The 24438-nt window shown below is 48.9% G+C and overlaps 1 protein-coding gene across 1 annotated transcript in view; it reads left to right on the top strand.

Annotated features, from left to right (window-relative positions):
• The first annotated feature begins 1245 nt into the window (after positions 1–1245).
• The window catches only part of Spock1 (SPARC (osteonectin), cwcv and kazal like domains proteoglycan 1), a 450924-nt gene continuing 427731 nt past the window's right edge, over positions 1246–24438 (top strand). Inside the window, exons 1-2 of the mRNA XM_055629382.1 lie at positions 1246–1370; positions 1954–2139. Coding sequence (XP_055485357.1) covers positions 1954–2139 — 186 coding nt within the window. The 5' untranslated portion in view covers positions 1246–1370. The remainder of the gene's footprint in view (positions 1371–1953; positions 2140–24438) is intronic.

Genomic DNA, 24438 nt, shown 5'->3' with positions numbered 1-24438 from the left:
AAACTATGCCATCCATAGCCAAATTACTACAGCACTGTCACCACTGGCCACAGCATTGCGGTGGCACACGGGAAAATGTGGCTCAGGCTTCCTCAGCTACTGACTGAGTGTTTGCTGCGCATCACGACCTGCGTGCCCTGGGCACGGAGGATCGGCCAAGAGCAAGACAGCCATGGAGTTCCAGCCCACAGGGAGGACACACCTGGAATGAGTGACCTCAAGGGCAGTGAGCCTGCAGCTGAAGAAACACTGCGTTCTCAGGACAGCATATGAGGTCCTGGCCTGCGTCACAGGCCCCACGGATCTCGGAACAAGCGGGGATGAGGTAGCTGCAGAATGCATTCACAGGTTCCACTTGGCTCAAGTTTGGCCCAAGTGAGTCCCTCTGCCTGAGTAGCGCATTGCTGCTGGGGTCTGACTCCAAGGCTAGCTGTGTAGGAAGTAAGCGCAGGATCGGAGAGGAGAGAGGCAGTGAGGCCAGAGGGCAAGGGCCAGGTGTGCAGAGGTGGAGGGCTGCAGCTGGGTGTTTCCTCTTCTCAGGAAAAGCATCACGAAGGTTTCTGAGTTTGTTCTGCATGTGTGCGTGTGTATATGTGAGTGAACGCCCATATGAGTGTGCATGTGTGTGCTGTATATTCTCGTGTGTGTGCACGCGCGTGTAGGTAGGGGCTCATGTTAAGTCCCTCCCAGCCCTTTTGAACCAAACATGGCTGAGTATGGGAAGAGGAGTGAGGGCAGGGGCCAAGGTCAGCCTTCTCCTTCTGAACTCCAGCCTGAAGCTGGAGGATGGTTCCACAGGGCTCCCAGGGCTGGCTGTGGGTGGGGACCAGACTTAGAGATGCTGGGTGCATGGCTTGGATGAGGGATGGAGAGATCCACTAAAATATTTTCTGTGCCAAGAAAGACCGGGGACTTGGGTAAAGTGCAGACTCGTAGAGACCCTGCTGAGCAGTGCTGATTCAGAAAGTTGGGAGGCTCTCCCCTCTCTCCAACAAAGTGACTGTGAGACGGGTGTCCCCTTGAGAGCCCCTTAACGCCAGCGACATCCTGGCCTTATAACCTCATTCCCCTCTGCCTGAAATATGTGTCATTCCTGCAGAGTCGCGAATGAATCACGCTCCCGGCTGGGACCGCGCCGCGCCGCGCCGCGTCGCCGCCAGGGGGCGCCAGAGGCCTCGGCTATGAGCTCGGGCTTCTCCGCCCGCGGACGCCGCGCCCGAGCCGAGCCAGAGCGCTGCGGGCTCACAAAGCGGCCGGACGCGCGGCGGCGGCAGGTGCGCGGGGGGAACGAGCCGGGCAGCAGCCTTCCCAGCCACCGCGGCACAGGAACCCCAGCAACTCGGGCTCCGGGACTCGGGCGGGCCCCCAAGGTACGTGTCCACAGGACCCCGAGCCCCAACTTGGCGTATTTAGCATAGTTGGGACCTTCCCGAGGCCATTCCCGGGGCCGGTAGGGTCAGGGCCTGGGGGCATCTCTGCGCGCTCCTGTTGCGCAGAAGCCGCGGGCCGGGAGCAGGGAGACCTTTGCCTTAGCGAGGAATGGGAGGCCCGTCTTGAGGGCACCCACAAGCCCCCACCGGCCAGAGGCTGGGATGATGCTCAGAGCGCCGTTATCCCCATCCCTGACCCACAGCTGTGGTCTGTGGGAGTGCGGCTGGCATATTGAGCATCCGGGTTTTGGGGAGAGGTCCTGAAGCCCTTCATCCGAGAGCGGACGAGAGGGTCCTCTGTAGTTTGACAGCAGCCCCGAATCCGTCACCAAACCTCTGCGTCTGTAGCTGTCTCCGTTCTGGAGGGCTCTCCAGGTGCAGCCTCCGGGTCCCAGGTGTGCGAGGGACCACCCCGTCCCCGCTGTGAGCCGAGGTGCTGCGGCTGGTGCGCGTCCCGAGGCGCCCAGACCCCCGGTGGGAGCGAGGTGCTGTCCCCGGCTCACGCCGTGTACCCTGCCCCCAGATGCCAGCGATCGTGGCGCTCGCGGCGGCCGCCGCGGCTTGGTGCTTCCTCCAAGTGGACAGCCGGCACCTGGACGCGCTCGCCGGCGGCGCGGCCCTCAACAACGCCAATTTCCTAGACAATGACCAGTGGCTGAGCACCGTCTCCCAGTATGACCGTGACAAGTACTGGAACCGCTTCCGAGATGTGAGTATGGCCGCCACCCGCCCTGGGGGTGGAACAACGGGGAAGCTCAGAGGCAGGTGTGGGGGTAGGGTGGTAAATTCGAACCTCCCACGGAGGGCCACAGTGCATACGTCTAGCCCAAGAGAGGAACTTTAAAGAGAACTTGGAAGGCCGGGTGCTCTTGCGTGTTACCTGTGGTCCAGGTGTGTGTACTTGCAGGATTGATGGCAGCTGTCCGCACAAAAACAGGGCGCGAACCTTAAGCAGCTCGGGGAGCAGAGCTCGGCAAGTGTCTGAGAGCTCGCGGTGGTGTCTGAGGGCTCCCGATGACTTTCGCAAGCCCTGAAGGGGAGGTCTCAGGAGCGGCAGCGATTTGGAACATCTTTAGGGTGCGTCAGGAAATAAAAGAAAAAAACAACCCAGTGGAGGAGCATAGCTCATTCATTAGGGAGCCAGATGCGGCGGGCGTGAGGGGAGGACTTGGGGGGTCTCATGGCAATGAGCTTGCTGAGATGCAGTGAACCACAGTGCTGAGGTTTGGAGTCTCCCAGACTTTAGTGGAAGGGAGAAGGGAGCAGGCAGCTCAGGGAATCGGTCCCCAGCCCCTGAAGAAGAGTGCTGGGTGGGGTGTGGGGGAAAAGCTCTCAGGCATCGGGGGTACTTCTGTGTTGTTTCTGCCTCAGTCCTGACTGCTACGTATCTCTGCGCCCCCAGAAGATGGGGAAAAGAAACACCTGGCACTGTCATTCAGGCATATGGCGTCCCTTAGCCCTCAGCAGGACCTGCTCCCAGCCCCTTCAAAGACCCTCACCCCCACCCCGCAGGTCAAGGGGTCAAGGTCCAGCAGACACTAGGACTCCTTGTCCCCAAGATGCTTTCGATATTGTAAAAATGTCCAAGACTTATAATGAGTGAAGCCTTTTATGTTCTAATGCATTGCTGTTTTGTTTCTATGCAGCAGTTTAGATGTTAGAACATTTTTTTAAAAAAAGAAATATATATATTTAAAGGGGTAACCCTGAGACATACCACCGAACCCCTTCTTCTCATCACAGGACATGGCTTATATGTAGAGGTGGGTTTCTTAGAACCCCATTTTTGTATATCCAGGCTGTCAGGGAGCAGGTCTCTGGGGAGTTCAATGATGTCAGAAGTCCTGTGCTTTCTAAATAGCACCTGTCCAGGTCTCCCTCTCAGAGGGAGAAGCAACTTAAGCCTGCCTTGCTTATCTGCTCTCTCAGTCCCTTCTCTCCTTTGGCGGGTGGGTTATTCTGAAAAGAGGTTTTCAGACACACACTGAATAACCTTGGCTATTTAGGGTCGTTTGCAGCAGACCTGCCCACTGGATCCCACATAAAAAGATACTAGCTGCATCTCACAGTTCATACTAAGTTCTTGTAGCTGTCTATGAGGGCCAGATTGATGCTGCCGTTCCTGGCCAGGTGTGTAGTGGGGTGGAACATGGGGGAGGAATAGACATCGTTCTGTTTCCGCTTTAAATTATTACATCTCAGTAAGAGTCGAGGAGCCAGGCACCTGATGAACTCTTACAGACTTGGGCAAGTTGGGCTTGGCTTAGAGCAATGGTTCTCAACCTGTGGGTTGCAACTCTGTTTTGGGGTTCACACATCAGATATCCTGCATATCAGGTATTGACATTAAAATTCATAATAGTAGCAGAATTACCAGTAATGAAATAGCAACAGAAATAATTTTATTGTTGGCTGGGGGGTCACCACAGCATGAGCAACTGTTTTAGAGGGTCACGGCATCAGCATTTAGAGGATGGTCCACCTTTGCCAGGTGCCTGGGAGCAGGGAGTGGGTGGGATGGAAACACTTCTCCCTGCCGGATCTCTGGGGTTGTGGGAAGGTCGGCATCTCAGGATGCCATGAGGATTAAAGTCCTAATTCCCATTTAGCTTTGCATTTTAGGGAAATGAGCAGCTTATTTCTTATTTTTCCTTTGAATGGTCCTGACATAAAAAAAAAAAAAATAGACCAAAGCCGATGCTGAGACTCATAGCCAAACTTTGGACAGAGTGCAGGGAATCTTATAGAAAAATGGGATATAGAAAGACCTGGAGGGGACAGGAGCTCCACAAGGAGAACAACAGAGCCAAAAATCTGGGCTCAGGGGTTTCTGCAGACACTGATGAATCAACCAAGGACCATGCATGGAGATAACCTAGACCTCTGCTCAGATGTAGCCCATGGAAGCTCAGTCTCCATGTAGGCTTCCTAGTAAGGGGAACAGAGGATATCTCTGACATGAACTCAGTGGCTGGCTTTTTGATCACCTCCCCCGGAGGGGGGGGTGCAGCCTAGCCAGGCCACAGAGGAAGACAATGCAGACAGTCCTGATGAGACCTGATAGGCTAGAGTCATATAGAAGGGGAGGAGGACTTCCCCTCTTAGTGGGAGGAGTATAAGGGGAGAAGAAGGAGGGAGGATGAGACCAGGAGGAGATGAGGGAGGGGCTACAGCTGGGATATAAAGTAAATAAACTGTAATAAACAATAATAATAAAGAAAAAAACATAGACCATTCCCCCCCAAATATGACTGATGGCGAAACTCAGGTTGCTTAACTGAGCTGAGGCATCCAGGCTTTTCCTCTGTAGACCTGGGCTCCTTTTTGAGGGTGAGTGCTATGGTTCATGCTTTAAACAAACAAACTAGCAAATTCTTAGCATGGTTAGGAACACTGCTTTAATGGTTGTTTTGAAGAAAGGTCCAAGGTTTAATCACAGAGAAGGGAATCTTCTAGAACAGGTTTAGTTGCCAAACTAGTGCTTTAAGCAGCGTATAGTTTGTTAAAATGACAATTTGGTCCAGCAAACCATTAAAAACACCCAAAGATATTAAAATACTTGCAAACGTCATCAATCATCAACCATTTTCTATGCTTCATGGAGTCATGTGATCCCTCACTGGCTCAGATATAATTGAATGCCATTAACCCCTTTGAAGCATTGTGAACTCACATTAGGTGTCCTTTTGGGGCAAACCTAACCGTCTTAGGTTGAGTCTTTTAAATGGAAAAGCCTGGGCCCTCAGGGGCCAAGGAGAAGGAGGCTGCTTTCTCCAGAAATGGGCCACTCTAGGGAACACAGATGAAGCCTACCTATCGTGGCGGCAGGCCGGCCAGCCTGATCACTTCCGGTGAGCCTGGCCTTGTCCCAGGTTGCCAAAACCTTAGCTTCTTAGGTATTATTCTGGGGCTTTTTGTTTTGTTTTCCGAGATAGTATTTCTCTATGTAGCCCTGGCTATCCTGGAACTCGCTTTGTAGACAAGGCTGGCCTCAAACTCACAGATATCTTCCTGCCTCACCCTCCTGGGATTAAAGGCGGGCAGATATCTATGAGTTTGAGGCCAGCCTTCCAGGATTAATCCCAGTTTGCCTGGGATTAAAGGCGTGCTCCATCATGCCTGGCTGGGCCTTTTTGTGTTGAAGCCTCTGATCACTTTAAAAGATTATGGTCAAGATGCATATCATGAGAGAAAATTACCCATCCCCCACAGCTCATTACTTTGTTGATCCCCCACAGCTCATTACTTTGTTGGACTTGGGCGATAGACATTTAGAAGTGACTTTTGATCTTGAGAAGCTAAAACCAAGAGTTAGCTTACCCCTTTGTTTTGTCTTATTTTGAGGTTTTGAGACAAAGTCTACTGTAGACCAGCCTGGTTTGGAACTCATTACTTTGCCAAGACTGACTTTGAACTCTTGACCCTCTAATCTAGCTAGCAGAGATGCCTCCCCAGCGCTGGGATTGTAGCTGTGCACCACCATCCTTTTTCAGAGAGGTTCACACCCTCTGGGCCAACTTGGAAATGGAGATGATGGTGGGATGTGTTCCTTGCTTTCCTGACCGTCGAACGTGCCATGACTTTGCTGAAGACGACCTGGCAGCCCCTGAACTGCCGCTTTCTAAAGTGTCTTGTTGCTCTGAGCACAGGAATAGTCACTCTCTCCAGTTAAACCATTAGGACGACCTCATGGCTTCTTGGCCGGAGTTAGGGATCCAGTAACGACATAAAACCACCCAGGTAGGGGCTCCTCCATGCGCCGTGGTTCCCCTATGTGCTCATGGTTATTTAGCTTATTTATTACTCTATGAAGACTAGAAATTGGGATGTTTTGGCTGAAGGGAGGTCTGGACCTTTGCACAATTACATCAAGAAGGGAACTATGAGCAGGGCAGCTGAACACGTGAGATCATGCCCCAGACCTGAGCAAGGCCAAGCCAGACCACATCCTGGCATGGAGAGAGGAGCTGGGCACAGAGCCCCACCCCAAGCCGTGGAGCTCTTGGCGACTGTCATTTGCTGGGAGGAGAGGCAGTTTTCTCTAAGGCTGTAGTTGTAAGCTGACCACTCTTACGGACAAGATGACCAAGCCAGGGGTATTTGGGAAGTACAAATTAGTCCTGAGGGATTGAAACCAAAGATAATGGGTTTGATGGGTAGGGAATGGGTGAGTCTAAGAACAACAGTGTCAAGAGGAAGACACACAGAAAGCAAGCCCTTGCGGGAATCTGCACAGCACGGGCCCATCTCCAGCCAGCCCCTGTCCGACTTCCCCACGCCCTGAGCTTGAGGCAGCAAAATGTCCAAATCTGAGTCAGCTTTGACTAAGTTCCCTCTATTCACTCCTACATTTCACTCATTCTTGTCGATATCTGACTACTTCATAAATATGAGGCTGTGACCTGTAAAAGAGCAGGTTTCATGGAATCCCTTCTGTCCTACCACCCCAGGACGACACTAACTTAGGCAGTTGCACGATTCTTTCAAAGTCTATGTTCTTTTAAAAAAGAAGTTTTTTCTTTTTTCTTTTTTTTCCTCTCATAAAGATAATACCCACTGGCTGTAAGGAAAAGATTCAGCATTGCAGAAACAATGATGATAGCAAACATTTGTGGAGCAATCAGTGTCAGGCATTGTTCAAGGTACTTCCTCTGTGTTATACTGCCTGCAACAATCCAATGAAAAAAGTACTACCACCCTCCCCGTTCATGGAGAGAGCTGAGTTCTTTACCCAGGGCTGCAGAACTACCCGATGTGGAGGCGCCCCGGGGGGGGGGGGGCAGCAACCAACAGCTGTTAGGCTCTCGGGTGCGCACCCCGCCCCTAGCTCCATCCATACCGTGCTACAAAGCCTGCCCCGCCTGTGTCTGAAGGCAGTTAGCCAGGAACCCGAGCAGTGGAAAGTCAGGTAGACACAGCTGATCGTCAGGGTCGTGCCAAGCTTTATCTCCTAATAACGAGCTTCTGATTTGATTAAATAATATTGTTGCTTACACTAAACATGACATTTCCTTTCTTTCGCACACATGAAATCAGCCCTGACATTTAACTCCAGAATAATTACCTTTAGTAAGCCCGAGGAGTCAGAAGTGCTGCTGTCACTGGCATTTATCTCACTCCTGAGTGACCGGGGTTTGGAACTCTAATGAGTGCGTGGACCACACTCTGTGGATGTGGTGGTCTCTGTGGCAGAGGTGGGTGGCAGCGACTGTCTGGACATAGAGTGAGCTCCAAGGGCAAGTGGGGCTTCCTGCTAGGCCACGGGTTTGACTCTGTCAGTGGAGCTGGTGACAAGAGGAGGTATGGCTTAGCGGATTGGTCATTAATCTGTTACCACATGAGGTTGGTTTGTGATGGACTGTAGCAGAGAGTCATTTTGATTAAACAGGTTTCAAGGAGATATAAATGAGCTGCGATCCTAACTCTCTTTAATGAACCCAATGCCTTAAATCCCCCTGAACCACACAACCACTGATAGAAATAATTACCTCCCTGGGACAGTTTAAGGGTTGACAGGCCCAAAAGCCTGTCCTTGGCTTTCTTTTTGGTCTGTCCTTGGCAGAGGGAAACGAGGTCTTGCTGGGCAGCTATGGTAGAACTTCTTGTCTCTGTGGACCTTCCGAGCTGAGTTTTCCACCTCTCCCTGCTTTTTGAAGCCCTCCCACATGGGACAGGACTGGCCTGCATTTCTGGGAGGTCAGTTACCTTGATACGTGCTGGCAAAACTACCTTCCAAGCCAGGAAGTGGCTGCAAATAGAGAACTGGCTGTGTAAGAGTCCCCAATGGACAAGACCTAATAAATCGTTAGCCCAACTGTTATTTTGTTTGAGGAGAAAGAGGAAAATTAGTAATTAGGTATTTTATAAAAATCAAATTTATAAAATATACTTAAATACGAAATATATATTTATAAAATTATACTCAGTATGACATTTCAAGCAGAACACAGTTTCTAAACTCATATACTTTCAGGAAGGCTGAGTTTACATTTTAGAAAAACATGTATGTGTATGTGCCATATGAGTTTATGTACACTGCGTGCCTGCAGGAGCCTGGGAGGCCAGAAGTGGGCGCCAGAGCTCTTGGAACTGGCAGTACAGGCGGTGGTGCTCTTGATCACTGAGCCATCCCTCTAGCTCCATCCACCTCTCTTATTGTGAGGTGTCTTTGTGCTGTATGTTAGATGGGAAGTTACGTACTAACACATGGCCTTCCTTCCCCATGTTAGATAATGATATTGAAGGCATTTCTGTAAGAGATTACTTACCCAAGGCTGGTTTTGTGGGTGGAGAGGTGATGCGGTACTGAGGAAGATGGCCCAGCCAGCCCCTGTGCTACCATAGCTTTCTTAGTCCCTCTGTATCTGCCATTTGGTTTCAGTTCTGAGTGACACCAGCACCATTTCTCTGGGGGGGGGGTGGTGGTGGTGCAGGACCCACAGGTTCTCACTGGTTTCTAGTCCACTGCCAAGCTCCACATCTGACTTTACAACCAACTGGCAAGTAGGGATAGGATTGGCCAGACTGTTGTCCCTTCTCTCCCAATAACCAGCTGTTGAGCTCCTGCTCATTAAAGGCAGCCAGAGACTTATGCTTCAAGGCAGCCAGAGCACACTGCCTAGGGCTTAGGGAGCCCCAAGCAATAACAAATAGTTGATCTGGAGAAGGGTGTTTTGTGGGTATGGAAATGGTCCTCAGATGCCAGTCACGTCAGGTCTTGGCTAGGAGCTGCGAACAGGAGACAGACACAGTGTGTACTGTTCCAGGGCTGTGCTCTACTGTGTGAGACAGACCACCTTAACATGGCCACCCAGGTACACCTGGGAGAAGAGCTGGGGACAGAGGCACTGATGTCCAGAGTCTGACCGGGAAGGAGGAGCTCTGGGCAGCTTTGGCTGGGGAGCCTCTATCCTTGGGGAAGGTGCAGAAGCTGAGCCAGAAGGTGGCCTGGGGGAGCTGGGGAGGAGAGGAGGCGGCTGTGGTGCAGGCAGTGGCACGGGAAGTTCTGAGCGTCCAGAAGTGGAGGAGTCCTTAAAATGTTTTCATCAGGTGTGTTTATCCTAGGATTCTCTTTAGGAGTGAGCTCTGCCCTGTGTGGTTGCACAATCAATGAGGATAGTTTTGGGGACCAAGAAGTCAGTTATGAAAATTGGGGTACACAGTTTGCTCAGTCCCTGGGGAGATAGCCTACTCTTTCTGTCCATCCTCTGCAGCCTTTCTGCCGAGCGGCTATTCTTCTCCCCTCCCCCCCACCGTACTGCTTTTCTAGTGTCTTTGTCCTGGTTCTCTAGTCAAGTGAGCTGGGAGTCAGAGGTGCATTTCCCTCTGCTGTTTAGGGATGAGGTGCCACAGAGCATCCTGGTTGCTTTGTGAGGCTGGTATTTTGAGATGGACTGAAGTTCATGAGACACTCCTTGCTTTCCTTCCCCACCCTCTCTCCCATTGCCGGAAGCAAGTGGAGGCCAGACTTTTGAGGTCACAGATGAAAGGCTTTGCTCTCAGAGGTCAGTTTAAGGTAGGGAGAGACTGTCACGGTACTGCCATGCTGTGCATGGCGTATGTACTTCACGGCCTTGGGCATGGGTCATCCCTATGTCCCCAGGGCCAGCCTGGGAGTGATGGTTTCTTAAGGGAGAAGAACAGTGCATCCACAGATGTACAAATTAGCTTGATTGGGCCACTTTTCTCACAAATTCTCTGTGCATGTGTCTCTCAGGACACTCTTCTGACGCTTCAAAAATAAACTGTCTGAGACTGGAGAGACACATTGATTGGTAAGAGCACTTGCTGAGGACCTGGGTTCAGTTCCTGGCACCCACACCAAGAGAATTAAAACTTCCTGAAACTCTGGTTACAGGGGACCTGATGCTCCCCTATGGCCTTCATGGTCACTAGACATACGTGCGGTGCACAGACATGGATGTAGGCACTCAGTGTAGGCACACTTAAAATAAAAATAAAACTTATACCACTATTATAAAAAAGAGCAATTCTTTAGTGTAATACATCAGAGGAAAAGGACACATCATACAACTTTTTGCAATAACTTTAGGCCCTCCCAGTGTGATAAATGGCTTATCAGCAACATTCCCCAGCAGCGGTTGTGTTGGGGAAGTGGGCATCCATGCAGAGTGGAGCAAAGGTTGTGTTTGGAGCCAGAAGCAGAGTCTCCTAGAGCTCCTAGGCAATCTCAGCCCAGATAAAACACGTAGAAATGGGGGTAGTGGGATGGAGAGGCCTTCACTTTCCATTTCAGCCACACGTATGTGTGCAGAATGATTCCAACCCAGTCCAGAGGAGGCCAGGCCCAGTTAGAGATACCAGCCGTGGACAAGGCTGAAAGAGCAGTCTCCAGAGGGCGTGCTGGACCAGCACACCCTGACCTTACAGTGTGGCACAGTCTCTGGTGGGGCTTCCTTCAATTGCAGAACTGAGCCTGCAGTGTAGACCACAGAGGCCACCATGTAGAAATGGCATCCAGGAACCTACCTTTGATGCACAGTCTGGGTGATCTGGGTGATCTGAGAACACTGGTTCTCAGGCAGTGTTTACAGAGAAACCCTGGAGAAGAGCCATTCATTCCGGATAGCCAACACCATCAAGCAAAGCGAGAGTGGCATTTTCACCTTATACCAATGGGTCTACCATTGCCATCAGGGAAAGGAAAGGTCCATTTTTCCAGTGTGTCGGTCTGAACACTATCATTGCTCATCTGTGGACAGGAAGAACATTAAACCCCTGTTTGGTGTAGGGATGCTTGGACTTATGGTCACAGTGCAATTGATGGGGACCTTCTCCATCACAGAATGCTGGGGAACCATCAAAACAAATCTTCCTGTCTTCAGAGGCCACATTCCACACAACTGTGATTTTACATATTTTATCACAGAGTGGCTATGATTTATGCACAGATGAATTAAGGGAAATTGACCCTGACATTGCTTGAGTTTATAGTGAATGGGCACTGAGGCAGCAGAGATCTTAAGGTCATAGAGTAGACAAAGGACAGTAGATGTGACAAAGAACTGGCTGTTTTGGGGGCTGCGCTTTCAGATGCTTGCTGCCTTCTGGAGTCATTGGAAAGAAATGGGGGTCGGGCTCAGAGACCCTGCTCGCTACCTGCTCTTTGATACACTTAACCATTTTGTTTGTTTGGCCAGATTATCCTGGAAAAGAAATCAAAAAAGAAGGCTCATCAAGGCTCGGGGAACATTAGAAAGAGCTGCCAGGGTTCTGTGTTCCAAAGCCATTGCACGGACCTCCCACCCAACTCCTGTGTTCCACTTCACTCCACTTGGCTGATTGTTTTCTAATCAAGAGTAAATTCATGGTGCCTGAAATCGGTAAACCTATAGCCCAGAGGGAGAAAATAGTCTGTTGAAGAGACGTGTGACTCTCTGGGGTTTTCTCCTTTGCAGCGTTATTCTAAGTTATCTGTTCTTTTTCCAGATCTTTCTATTCTCTGTGGGCATGCTGAATCTCCAGATTTTGAGGCCCCTCCTGGCTAGTGCTCAGGACTTTGAACAATACACAACATTGTTTGCGTTATAACCAACTAGCCTTGCATTGGCCTGGGGGGCTGGTCTGCACCATTTTCTACCTCCTCCTCCTTCCTCCTACCCCCCTTTTTTGAGACAGGGTTTCCCTTTGTAGTCTTGGCTGTCCTGGACTCCCTTTGTAGACCAGGCTGGCCGTGAACTCACAGAGATCCACCTGCCTCTGCCTCCCCAAGTGTTGGGATTACAGACGTGCACCACCACAGGCTCATTTTCCATCTTCTTGAATGAGTCCTGTGTCACTTCCAGTGAATAAGAGTGGAAATGTCATCCCCATGAAGACCCAACTCATGCCCTTACTGGTTGGTATTTGGGAAATTGTGAAAGTTTTGTATTTAAGCCAGGGCTACTGGTTTAAATAACTTTCCAGAAGAACCTTTATATGTATTTTACAGGAAGAAATACTTATTTGTGTCTTATGTGTATGAGTGTTTGCGTGCATGTATGTATGTGCACCTCATGCATGCGGTGTCTGCGGAGGCCGGAAGAGGACAGCACATCTCCTGCCGCTGGACCTGCTGGTAACGATGAGCTGAGCCACCACGTGGGTGCTGAGATCTGAACCTGAGTTGCAAGAGCACTGAGCGCCCCAACTGCTGGACCACCTCTCCAGCTCCTTGCACAGTTCTGAGTATTTTCTATGGTCCTCTCAGTCATGTGTTCTTTCCTCTCAGAGACCAGCTGCTGGGGTGCTGACTCAGTAGGCTCCGTAGTTTGCCTGTCCTTGTGTTCATTACACAGAGACTGGCTGGCCAAGCTGTGCTTAGGTATAGCAGGGAGACAAACATGGCTGCTGCCTGAGACAAACTAAGATGTGCAGCGTGGTTGCAGAGGCCTGTTTGAAGACACTGTGCAAAGAATATGCCAACAAATGTGCCGCAAGAACCTGGCACATTGGGCTCTCTGGCACCTTGTACTTTTTGTGACTCTGGCCGTCTGTCTAGGGGACAGTCGATTAAGCGTTCATGCCTGGATCTGTTGTCAGGTTACCTCAGCTCACCTGGATTTATATTGAAATATGTGAACAACTGCTCCCATTTTGCCTGACTCTGGGGCTTCTACATACTGCCAACAGTGTGTGTGTCTGTCTGTGCATGTGTGTGTATGTGTGCGCACACTAGTCTGCGCCCTGAGTTGGGTGTTTTAGAAGAGACACAAGCTTATGTGCTCACATGCTTTGCTGTGGTGAGATTAGCCTTATGAGGACCCTAGGCCAAGGCCAATTAGTGCATAACCCCGGGCCTGCATTACTGGGATGGGCACATCTCACAGGAGTGTAGCATACACAGATTACAGGGGACCCAAAGTAAGCACAATCACACAGCTGCAGGCAGAGTGACAATGTCAGGAGTATTGAGACATTGACCATGTGGATCTTGGGATCACTGACTGCCTTTGTACTTGCACAAGTGGCTCTCTGGATTCACTCTGTTATGTCTGTTTATCGCTCTATTGTGTCAGTTATCACTCTGTTATGTCTGTTTTTCATTCACTAAACTTGAGTTCTGTTTTGATAGGTGGTCTCTTTCCCTTTTCATTGTGCTATGAATACCCCAAACATGTCTGACTTGTTATCAAGGGGCGCTTGGGAGGTCATCAGCCTTTATTACATAAGAGCACTGTCGTGGACATGCCCTTGGGTGGGCCTAGATTCCTGGGAACCCACCTAGTGTAGGATCTCGTGGTCACCATAAGACAAATGAGCATTCAGCTTTAAGAGAAGCAGTTGGACTATTTCCCAAAGCCATTCGGCCAATTTCTTTCGCTCCTGCTGAATGAAAATTCAGTGGTAGCAACACATACAATTAAAAATAAAAACCAGAAGCAAACCTATAATCAAACCCACAGATCCAAGTAAAAACTATGCTGGGCATCTATTGTTTCCAAGACTTTGCCTAGCCATATGGAATGTGCATGTGTGTGTTTTGGGAAGAAGAGGAGATGGAGATGGGAAGGGAGAACGAGAGAGTTGTGCTCATGAGTGAAAGCCGTTAAGGACATAGCAGTGTTTTGAGTGTTACAGATAAAAAGTAGGGTTAAAAGTAGAAAAAAAAACCCTTGTGTTTACACTCTAATAGGATTCTTTTGACTTTATAGTGGCCTTTTTCCAACTTAAAAGAATAGACAATTCTAAAGAAAAGTTAGATGGTACAGAAAAATGACGTAAATCACTCACTTTGTCCAATATGCTCTTTGCATGGAATTTATGTGTGTCCAGTAGACTAACATTTTTTGAAAATATTTATTTGTGGGGATGGACATGTTCACAGAGGTCCATTTATGGACCAGTTTTCTCCTTTATGTGGGCCTTGGGGATTGAACTCAGGTCACCAGCCTTGGCAGGAGGAACCTTTATGTACTAAACTAAACCAACCATTTAGACTTTTTAACGCCAAAGTTTTTCATGACTTATAAGCTATTTCTAGGGTTTAGCACACACACACACACATTCTCTCTCATCCATTTAACAGCACAACATAGACATTTAAATGTAGCCTTGGACTTAAAAAAGTGACATTTTAATTTGTTAGATCACCCTATATGCATTCCATAATACACCCAACCAGGGTTCTGATGGTAGTCAAGTATTTGTTTTTATTCTTCCTTACTTTGGAGCATATGAATCTTTCTGAATCTAAACAGGATTCATTTTCATATGCTTCAAGAAGCAGAAATACCTCATGTGATCACACACGCATCTATGTTGAACAGGGACCCTTAGGATCTGTGACTTTTACTCATGCCAGGAGTTAGTGTTTCTTGGTAAAGGAAGGAAACCTGGCATACCCACCAAGATACCCGCAGGCAGTGGTCCTTCTCAGGGAATGTGCACGTTCCTCAGTGGCCTGCTAGGAGGGCTGATTTGGTTCCATCTGGGAGACAGTCTTTGGGAAGCATCAGCTCTGTTTGAGTCTGGGGGAGAACCCTCTGCCCTTTCTCACGTCTGCCCCTGGCTTTGAGAATGTCTGCAGAGCCAGTTCTCTGAGGCTGCCACTTCACTCTTTGTGGCAGTATTAATGAACCCCAGTCTCACTTAAAATTGGCAGCAGATGCTCCAAGCCAGAGTTTAAGTGCAATTGTGGCTGACAATTCTCCTGCTGCTGGCACATCATATAGACGCTTTAGCGCCCGTATGGTGGAGAAGGGTGAGAGGAGGTTATTAAAAAGCAAGTCCACCTTCACTGCGGCAGCAAACTGGCTTCTACAGAATACAGACACAGCCTGGGCACCGGCTCTGTCTTCATCCGTGTCTAAGACATCTGCCTGCTTTTCATTACCCAGTATTTCCATCCATCCGCTGCTCTCACCAGGCCTGTTAGGCATGTTCAGCACAGAGGAGGAAAGAGGAAGGGTTCCCTCGATGCTATTTCAGCATCATCCGTGAGCTGAAAGCAGAACGCTACCTCTGGGTCTGGTCAGCTCTTTGGGAGCATTTTGTAGGTCATTGATTCCCATCTAGAGAACATTGCATCCATGAAAACATCTGGCCACATCTGGCCACATCTGGCCACATTTTGAGTTGCCATAGAGGTTGGGCAGGACTTACGGTGCCAACTTAGAAGTGTTCTGTATAGGAAGCCTCCTATCCCCAGAGGGAAATTGGCAGCCAGGTCAAGGTTGTTAAAATGATGGCCTAGAGGTAGGTCATTCCTCTCTGGTAGTAAAAAATTTACGTATTTGAGATTGTCATACTTGCATACAACGTACTTCGATCCTTTCTGTTCCCTACCCATATATTTGCACTCCTCTTCCCATCTTCATGTCCTCTCCATGGTTTTTCCTTTTTCATAGCTCACTGATTCCAGCTAGCACTGCTGTTGCGCACATGAACCGGGACGTGGGAAACATACCAGGCTCCCCACCCTGGGAGAGGACTGATGCTCCTTCCCTGTCAGTTATCAGCTAGCAGCAGCTTCTCAGCCAATGATTTTGAATACAAGGTAGAGTGCCAGGTGAGGGAAGTTGAGGACAGGGACGTTTGCCTGGCTACTCTCTCCTTTGTTCAATGTGTAGAGTTTCCGAGGTCCTGGGAGGCAGCGGAGAAACAGATAGCAAAGTCCCTGCCCTCTGGGAGCTTATGCTTGAGGACACAAACTCTCTTGCGATGTCTGGCCTTCCTGAAATTAAAGTCAGGATTAGATGAATAAATATGTTTTGCCTCATATCCTTGGCGGGGGGTGGGTGGGTGATGTGATAAGTCATTGTAGACAATCCGCTATAGTAAAGGCCATATGGCTTTTATTATTTTTGTCGAGATCGAGGGCTACTGGGAGCTGTAGAAGATGCTCCATGCTTTCCTGTGAGTCACAGGAAACATCACCTCGGTGAGCTAGAGGCCTGTTTAATGTTCTTACTCAGAGCGTGGGGAGTGCAGAGCAAGACATTTCCATCCCCCAAAGAGCTGACCGTTTCCAGATGGGGAGGCTAGGCCCCACTGCCCAGCTTGTTAACAGGCCTCACTTTCCACAAGCAGGTCCCTGCTCATGGCTCCTTTCTGTCCCTTATGCTGAGTGGCCAGCTTTCAAGACCTGCCCTATGACCCCACAGCCGAGTCAGCTCCACCATGTGGCCCAGCATTCTGTAAGCCTGGCCTATTCCAGGGTGCCCTGACTGTCGCTCCAGCTTGAGGATTTCCGCTCTTGCCTTCTGGCTTCTATGTGCTGGGGGTCTTTATCTGTTGCCCTCATAATTCCAGCATTCTTCCTTGAAGCAGGAAAGGAGTCACAGTCCATGACAAAGTCTCAGAGCCCAGTAGCCTCACGGAGGATGTGGGATCCTCTCTTTTGGTTCAAGTTGTCTGTGGATCTAGACTGTAGAGGTGTGTGGACATTATCTTGATTTGGATGCTTTGCTCTTCATAATGGACCTTAGCTAATATGTGTGTGGTGTGGCCTACCTCAGGCTGGTAGGAGAACTTGTGTCAGCTCATCTCTTCCTTTCTGCTGTCTCCTCCTTCTCTTCCTCCTCCTCCTCTTTTGAGCCTCTCCACCGACTGTCCTCATCCAGCCTGGGTTGCTCTCTCAGCCTGACTGGCCTCAGTCCTGAGCAAGGCTGAATGCAATACACATGGGAAGGAGTGCAGACAGTGTTCAAATTTCTGCTCTGGTCTGAAAGATTTTTTTTTCCTTTTTAAGGAGCCATTTTTAAAAATTATTTCTAATTTTATTGATTACAGTTTATTCACTTTGTATCCGCCCTGTACCTCCCTCCCTGCTCCCCTCCTAATCCCACCCTCCCTCTTCCCCACCCGTGCCCCTCCCTCAGTCCACTGATAAGGGAGGTCCTCTTCTCTTTCCCTCTGATCCTAGTCTGTTAGGTCTCATCAGGAATGGCTGCATTGTCTTCCTCTGTGGCCTGGTAAGGCTGCTCCCCCCTCAGGGGGAGGTGATCAAAGAGCAGGCCAATCAGTTCATGTCAGAGACAGTCCCTGTCCCCATTACTATGAACCCACTTGGATACTGAATTACCATAGGCTACCTCTCTGCAGGGGTTTCAGGCCATCTCCATGAGTGGTCCTTGGCTGGAGTATCAGTCTCAGAAAAGACCCCTGGGTCCAGACTTTTTGGATCTGTTGCTCTCCTGGTGGAGCTCCTATAAGACCTCAAGGATCCATTTCTTGCCTGTGCAACTCCTGCGTCACACAAAGGTGAAAGCATCCTAGGCCTGGATCAATTTCAAAAGGTCCAGTTAGTTGTTTGGCATGCTCTGAGGTACCTGGGGAAATGGAAGAAGCCTGTTCTCCAACAGGCTGCCCCCTTAGCACAGCTCTGGGTGATTGCCTCCTTTCCTTGTGACTTACAAGTCACAAGGTGTCTGACATAGGACTTAGCCCCTAAGCAATCGGGAGTAAGTTCTTACACACTTTCTCTAAGTCAGTCTTGGAGTCTTACTCACTCTTTGCTATGCTCCTTCCCACTGTAGGGTTAGTCTTGATGCAAATGTTCTAGTAACACACAAAACCAACCAGCAGAACATTTGGGGCCTCTGAACATAAAACAGGTGTCAGTACAGACACAAGAAACTCAGATTGTGGTGTAGGGATAAAGGACCATCATTTGGCTTAGGCAAATTCTTCCCATCATTTAACTCAGGTAAAAACTGAGAGACCCAAATGTCCTCATTACTGAAGCTTTCTTTGTTAGGCGTGGCGCACACTTGAGAATGTGCAAGTCCTGGCTGAAATCCTGTCTGCAAAGGTGCCCCCGCTATTCAACTAAAGAATTAAATAGATGGTGGAAATGCACGGTGATGGGAGTTGATCCAGTGTGCAAGCGTCTACACTCACATGAGCCGCAGGACCCCACACAGCCAAGGCTGTGCCTAATGCCCCACTCACAGATGCGCTCTCTAGCAGCCAAAGGAATTCAGAGAGAATTTCAGTTTCTACTTGCATCTTCCAAAAAGTGCTAGAGAAGACTGACTCGCAGCCCAGAGCCATGCTTCTCAAAAGCTCACAGCTCTCCTCTTCATTGTTCTTTGGCCCTCCGTCTGCTTCCGTGGCAAGACTGGCAGGCTTTCTTCTTCCTTCCCCCTCGAGGCTCTTTGCTACTTAGTGTAATCTGCTTAGTCTCTGCTGGCCCCACACTTCCCACTTTTCATGGGATTATTTGGCATTCTCCTGCCCTACCGACTTCAGGCTGGAAAACAGGTGGAGCCACATTCTCTAGAGGGAGTAGGGTGGGCATGAGGATTGGCAGCAAACTGGGGCGCTCCACCATGTCAACTCCCCCTCGGCCACACTTTGCTTTGCTGTTCAGTGCTCGCCCCCTCTGTACGGGTAGCGGTAGCTGGAGGTAGTTGGCTGCTAATCCACTTCTCCAGGAATCTGTAATCTCTCTCTGCAGGGCGCACCCTCTGTGCAGTGATACAACTCTATCTCCAAGGGAAGTGGGAAGCCACATAATGGGATTAGTGTACTGCGGTGGCTGGGCTGATTAGAACCGATTGTCCTTTGAAAATTATTGCAGTGGTGTGCACATGCGTGTGTGTGTGTGTGTGTCCACATGTGTGCCTTAAGGTGCACAGGGGTTTATTCACTTTTACTTCCCGCTTTCTCTTAATGGCACGGATTCATTATCTGTTCCGTTGCACAGTCTAGACTTATGGTTCGGGGGCGGGGGGTGTCTGTGTGCTAATGGATGCTCGCTTGATTATTTCCCTCCCAGGCTAGAGGTCCTAGGGCCCTCTGGAGGACTAGCACCTTGATGTGGTGGTTCACTCATGGCCGACCTCTTCCTCCGGCTTCCCAGTGTCCCCGTGGGAATAGCTTCAAAAATAATATTCTGCCTTAACGAAAGCCCATTTCTACAGCACACCACTCATCTCTCATGGGTAGGAAGGGCACTGTACGTTATTCAGGATGGTGGCTGCCGAGGGTTTTAAGGCATGCTGTTACAGACATGGTCACAGGATGGCTGAGCTGCCGAGATCTTCCTTGATAGTCAGTGTTCCTTAGGACGCCAGCTTTGAGAGCACCCACGGGGCGATTAAGGCTAATCCTACCATCTACCCAGAAAGCAGAGACGTTACATGCATGGCCAATGGCATTAAATACACCCCAGGAGCATCCTTCCGATGAGCAGCCTGCACCCCCTGGGTGGGTGGTATTCCTGGGGAGGTGTACTGCATGTTTCACTGAGCTCCCCGGGAGCTGTCCCTTTGGCACCTAAACAATCCTCCCCTCTCCTTCACAAAGGCTGGGAGTCCAGGCTTCCCCAGGTCTGCTTTTTCTCTAGATTTGGCTAGTTTTCTCAAAGACTCTCTGCCCCGCTTGGTTTGTCATAGCATGGATGAGCTCCTCACCGCCTACGAAAATATCTGAACTGGGAACTCCCAGAGAGGCACCTCCACTGTAGGAAGCCCCTAGCTAAGAGTCATCCTTTACCCGTGTCACCCAGTGCCCTTCTCCAGATGTGCAAGAACTTGTAGACATTTGCTGTTGAGCTTTGGTCATAGTGACAGTGAGGGGAAGGGGCAGATAAAAGTCCCCCTGTTCAACATACTCACAAGATGAGGGCCTTGGCCTTCTTGGCAGCATAGAAATTTCTTGAAATTTATGAAAACATACGGCCTGAATGCTGTTTGCTCTGCTTATCATGTGTACATCACACCCTGAATTTGTGTCCTAGGCACTTTACACATAACATTACACCTCACACATACACATCACACAAAATGTTACACTTTCCACATACACACTAGCTTTGCGGCTCTCCCAGGGAGAGCAAGCGGAGGCCCTGAAGCGGTCAAGTGGCAGAGGAGCTAATGAGAAGGAGGGAAGCTTTAAACCCGATGTCACTCCAGACCCCCCACTCCTGAGCTCGCCACAAGCGCTGTTGTGTGTGACAGGAGCCGAGCTCACTCCACTGTGTTTGGTGCCCCTTTTCCCAGAGTCCCGAGGTCACACTGAAGTGGGAGTGTCCTCTGACAGCTTTTAACAGCAGTCCTTAGTGCCCGGCGCTGTCTGAGGTGAAATGCGAAGCTTAATGGGGGGCTGTCGCTCTGTTGAGAGCAGGCTGTCTCCCCTTCGATGCAGTCCTCCCCCCGGGAGCAGGCGGGGGAAGTGTTGTCTCGGTCCAGTGCACACTGACCTGCTCCCGCGCTCAAGTGCTTTTAGGGGCTGATGGCAGTTGATGGGTTTGCTTTGACGTCCTAGCTGGCGTCTGGACCTCCTCCCTTCTTCCCTGCCAGCCACGCCAGGCAGCGTGGCAGGAGCCAACAGCAAGAGGTGGTGGTTCCCAGCTCAGCACTGTCTTCCTGGTCCCTGAAGCCTCGGTGAGAAGGACATCCGGATCACACCCCCACCAGAGCTTTCTGCCTGTGGGTTTTCCAGTCCGACTTGTAAAAATAGATCCACCGCTTATAAAGAAACTATAAAATCTCCCCTGATTTTAAAAACAAAACAAATAAACAGAAGGATAAGGAAAATCTAAACAATCTATACAGCCCTCGAACAGGGCTGTATTGCTTTATACCCGTATACACACATGTACATGTTTTGACATGACATATGCTGTATGAGCCTCATACACACACATGCCTTGACATGATGTTGTGCTGTATCTGTCTCATACATGCACATCTGTTTGTCGAGTTTCTTATGCCTGACACAAGGTAGGTTTCTATGAATATTGTTTATATCTTAGTATATTTTATACCAAGCATACCAACAAAACACTGTAAAAATACCCAAACAGAAAATTTCATCCTTTGTGTTTAAAGACACTTTGGTTGACATATTTTCTAAGAAGCCTACATTTTCAATAATTACCAGATCCACAAAATTGAGCCTGAATACAATAATGGCATTCCGTCTAGATTAGTGTTCCTATTTCCCCACAGGGCTGGCTATAGCTGCCTCTCACTTGAGGGGCTAGGTGGTTACTGAAGGTTGACTCTGGTTCTCGTGATCCTTTTAAAGAAAAGACAGGCACAGATCAGCTTCTTTTGGGAGAAAGGCATCTTTTGGGACGTGGGAACTTTTGGGTCTTAACCCATTGTTCCATTGGATGTCACCTAATCCCCCTCCCTGGTCCTTGCTTCACAGCGAAGTCCCATAGACATTTTGGCAAAATCACACTTTTGTGTGATGTCTTTCCCACCGTATCATGTGAGGGTCCTAATGCCAGCTCGTTTCACTGTGGGGCCTGTTCAGTTTGATCCCACAATTAATATGCTGTCTGCTACATCTCTCATCGCGTCTTAGCTCCTTGGTACATATCTGATAAATCTGTGGGGCTGGATTCCAAGTCTGCGTGATTGTCCGTGTTTTCAATAAGCTCTCACCCAATGATTTTGGCATCCGTGGGTGGTTTTGCCTGCGTCACAGGCACCACTGGGGGCTGTAACGTGGTGGTCTGGTTCCACTGTCCCTCCTACATTTATAAAGCAACATTTTCAAAGGACAGAAGGGCCTTGCCTCTACCCTGTTGGACACTGGAACTCATGGACTTTGCTTCTGATCTCAGTGTCAACATCCATTGTGTGACCATTTTTGTTGCTGTTCCCTGATATTGCAGCTGGCCTCAGTTTGTCATGGGAGCCCTCTCAAGCTTGTGTTTATGTTCATTCGGACACTCTTATTTCTTGGCTTAGGAAAATACCTCTCATTCTTCCAGGCTGGGAATCAAACTTTATCCAGAGTCCGTGGGTCCTTCTAAAGAGAGCTGCTCTCTGTGAGCTTGGCATGGGTACTAGGCATCCTGACTGCCCCTGGGACTTGTCAGAACTCTCTGGTCCATTAAAGGCACAGAGTACAGAAACTGCCAGCTCATACTGACATTCTCAGTGTAAAACTAACCATTAGATTATATAAATTACCAATTTCCCCAGAACAGGAACCTCAATTCTCAAAAACATCAATAACTGAACTCACATGTTTGAGTCTATAGCAGAAAGGGGCCTATGGGTTATACCAAAACTCTTGAAACGACCTCCCCCTCCAAGCTCCAGGATGTGCCACAGCCCTTTCTGCTCAGACACTCTGTACTATCCAGTTTGATCGAGAAAGGAGTTCCAAATTACTTGAGCAAGCTGGTTTCCTGAGCAAAGTTCTTCTGTTAACATCTCCATTTACACTTAGATTTATTGCTGCCTGTATCCAACCTAGTTTATTGTCATTTACAAAATTATTTCTTAAACATTTACATGGTCAGGAAAGACTATATAAAGATGTATGCTTAGATACCCTAATCTGATTTCTGAAGTCATTTGGATGCCAGAAGATATTAAGCAACCAAAATGTTCATCGATAGCAGTGACTGGAAGAACCATTTAGATCTACTCAGAGAAAACACTTGTTAAAGGAGGAGAAAGGCCTCAGTGCGCTGCTCTAGAATGGCCCCCTACATTTTTAAACAAAAAAAAAGCAAGATACAGAGATAGCAACGAGGCACTTACATATGTACCAACATGCTTATGCACCCACATGTATGCTCCATCCATCCATTTGTCCATCCATTCATCCATCTGTCCATCCATCCACCATCCATCCATCCATCCATCCATCCATCCATCCATCCATCCATCCATCCGTGTGTCATGTAACATTCTGACCGGTGAAGAGCCATATCTGTGACACAAGCGGTTATGTCACATGGTAACATGTTAGCCTTCTTAGTTTCCATCGTATTGTGTTTACACAGCTAAGAAAAAATATTTCTCATGTGGCTCCATCATGTGGTAACAGATGACTGAGCACACATGAGAACAAAGAGGAAACAAAAACAGTTGTACTTGTTTGTAGGAGGAAGCACAGAGATGAAGGTCGCATATCGTGGCATGGAGGAGGGAAGGCAAAGTTGCACGCTCATTTTATATGGCCAGGACACTACTTTAGAGGACGCTCTCAAAAGCGTAGCTGTGTTAGCGTTGGCCCACCCCCGCCATGGGGTGTTTGAACGATGTGCATTCTAACCAGCAGTGTGTGCTGGTGCTGGCTCCTGCTTCCCCGAAGCTTGCTCATCCGCAGGGGAGGGGATGGAGCCTTTGAATATTGTCAGTGCCGCAGACAAAGTGGTGTGGCAGTGTAGACTTTAAAAACAATATTCTATTAAATTTTTTTTTTTTTTGCTTTATATGTGGCTTACCTGCATGTATTCATGAGCGGTGTGTGTGTGTGTGTGTGTGTGTGTGTGTGTGTGTGTGTGTGTGTGTTGCCTACTGAAGCCAGAAAAGAGCATTGGATCCCCTGGAATTGGAGGTGCAGGTTGTGGGCCATCTCCAGTGCCAATAAAGCAGTTTTAATTGGCATCTCTTCTATTATCATGAAGTAGATCGTGTGTCTTTTTGTATAGCTAGCTTATGGGTTTTGCCCACTTCCTCCATTGGTGCTAATTCACATTCTTCTTTTTTAAAAAAGACACGTATATGCCATTGCTTAGATATGCTTCTATTCGCCAATAGCTTACTAAGGAAAGCTTACCAAGGGGCTGGAATTGTTCCCTCTGATTTGCTGCTATAATATTGCAATGAGTGACTTGATGGAAACTTCATTTACTGTGCTGCCAGGGGCTGAGGATTTTGCTTGGTCAGAAGGCATATGTGTTGGTTACACTAGTGAATATTAGCAAATTCTAGTCCCTCTTCCCAGCTTGTCTGCCTCAAACCTGCCCAGCAGTAAATAGGAATCTACTCTGTTTCCTCTAAGGCCCAGAGCCACCTGGGTTTCATCTGTTTGTTGCTTGGTTATTTTTAGAGCCAGCACAAGAGGTAATGGGTTCATTGGGGCCTTTTCACGTGTGCTCGTGGTTATGCTTTCTCCTTTTCACTTATATGAAATTACTTTTTATTTTTAAAGAATTTTGTACATGAGTACTATACATTCCTTATTTCCAGCTCTGGTGCCTCGTCCAAGTCCTCTTAGGCCTCCCTCCTTTCCTCCATCCCTCCTTCCTTCCTTCCTTCCCTCCTTCTCTCCCTCTCAAACTCATGGCCCCTTCTTCTGTAATTAT

Source organism: Psammomys obesus, unplaced genomic scaffold (genome assembly GCF_907164565.1).
Source record: "Psammomys obesus unplaced genomic scaffold, mPsaObe1.curated_primary_1811, whole genome shotgun sequence".
In the NCBI taxonomy this organism is placed as follows: Eukaryota; Metazoa; Chordata; class Mammalia; order Rodentia; family Muridae; genus Psammomys; species Psammomys obesus.
The sequence above is the reverse complement of the archived record's forward strand: the minus strand, read 5'-3'. Positions and strand labels throughout refer to the sequence as shown.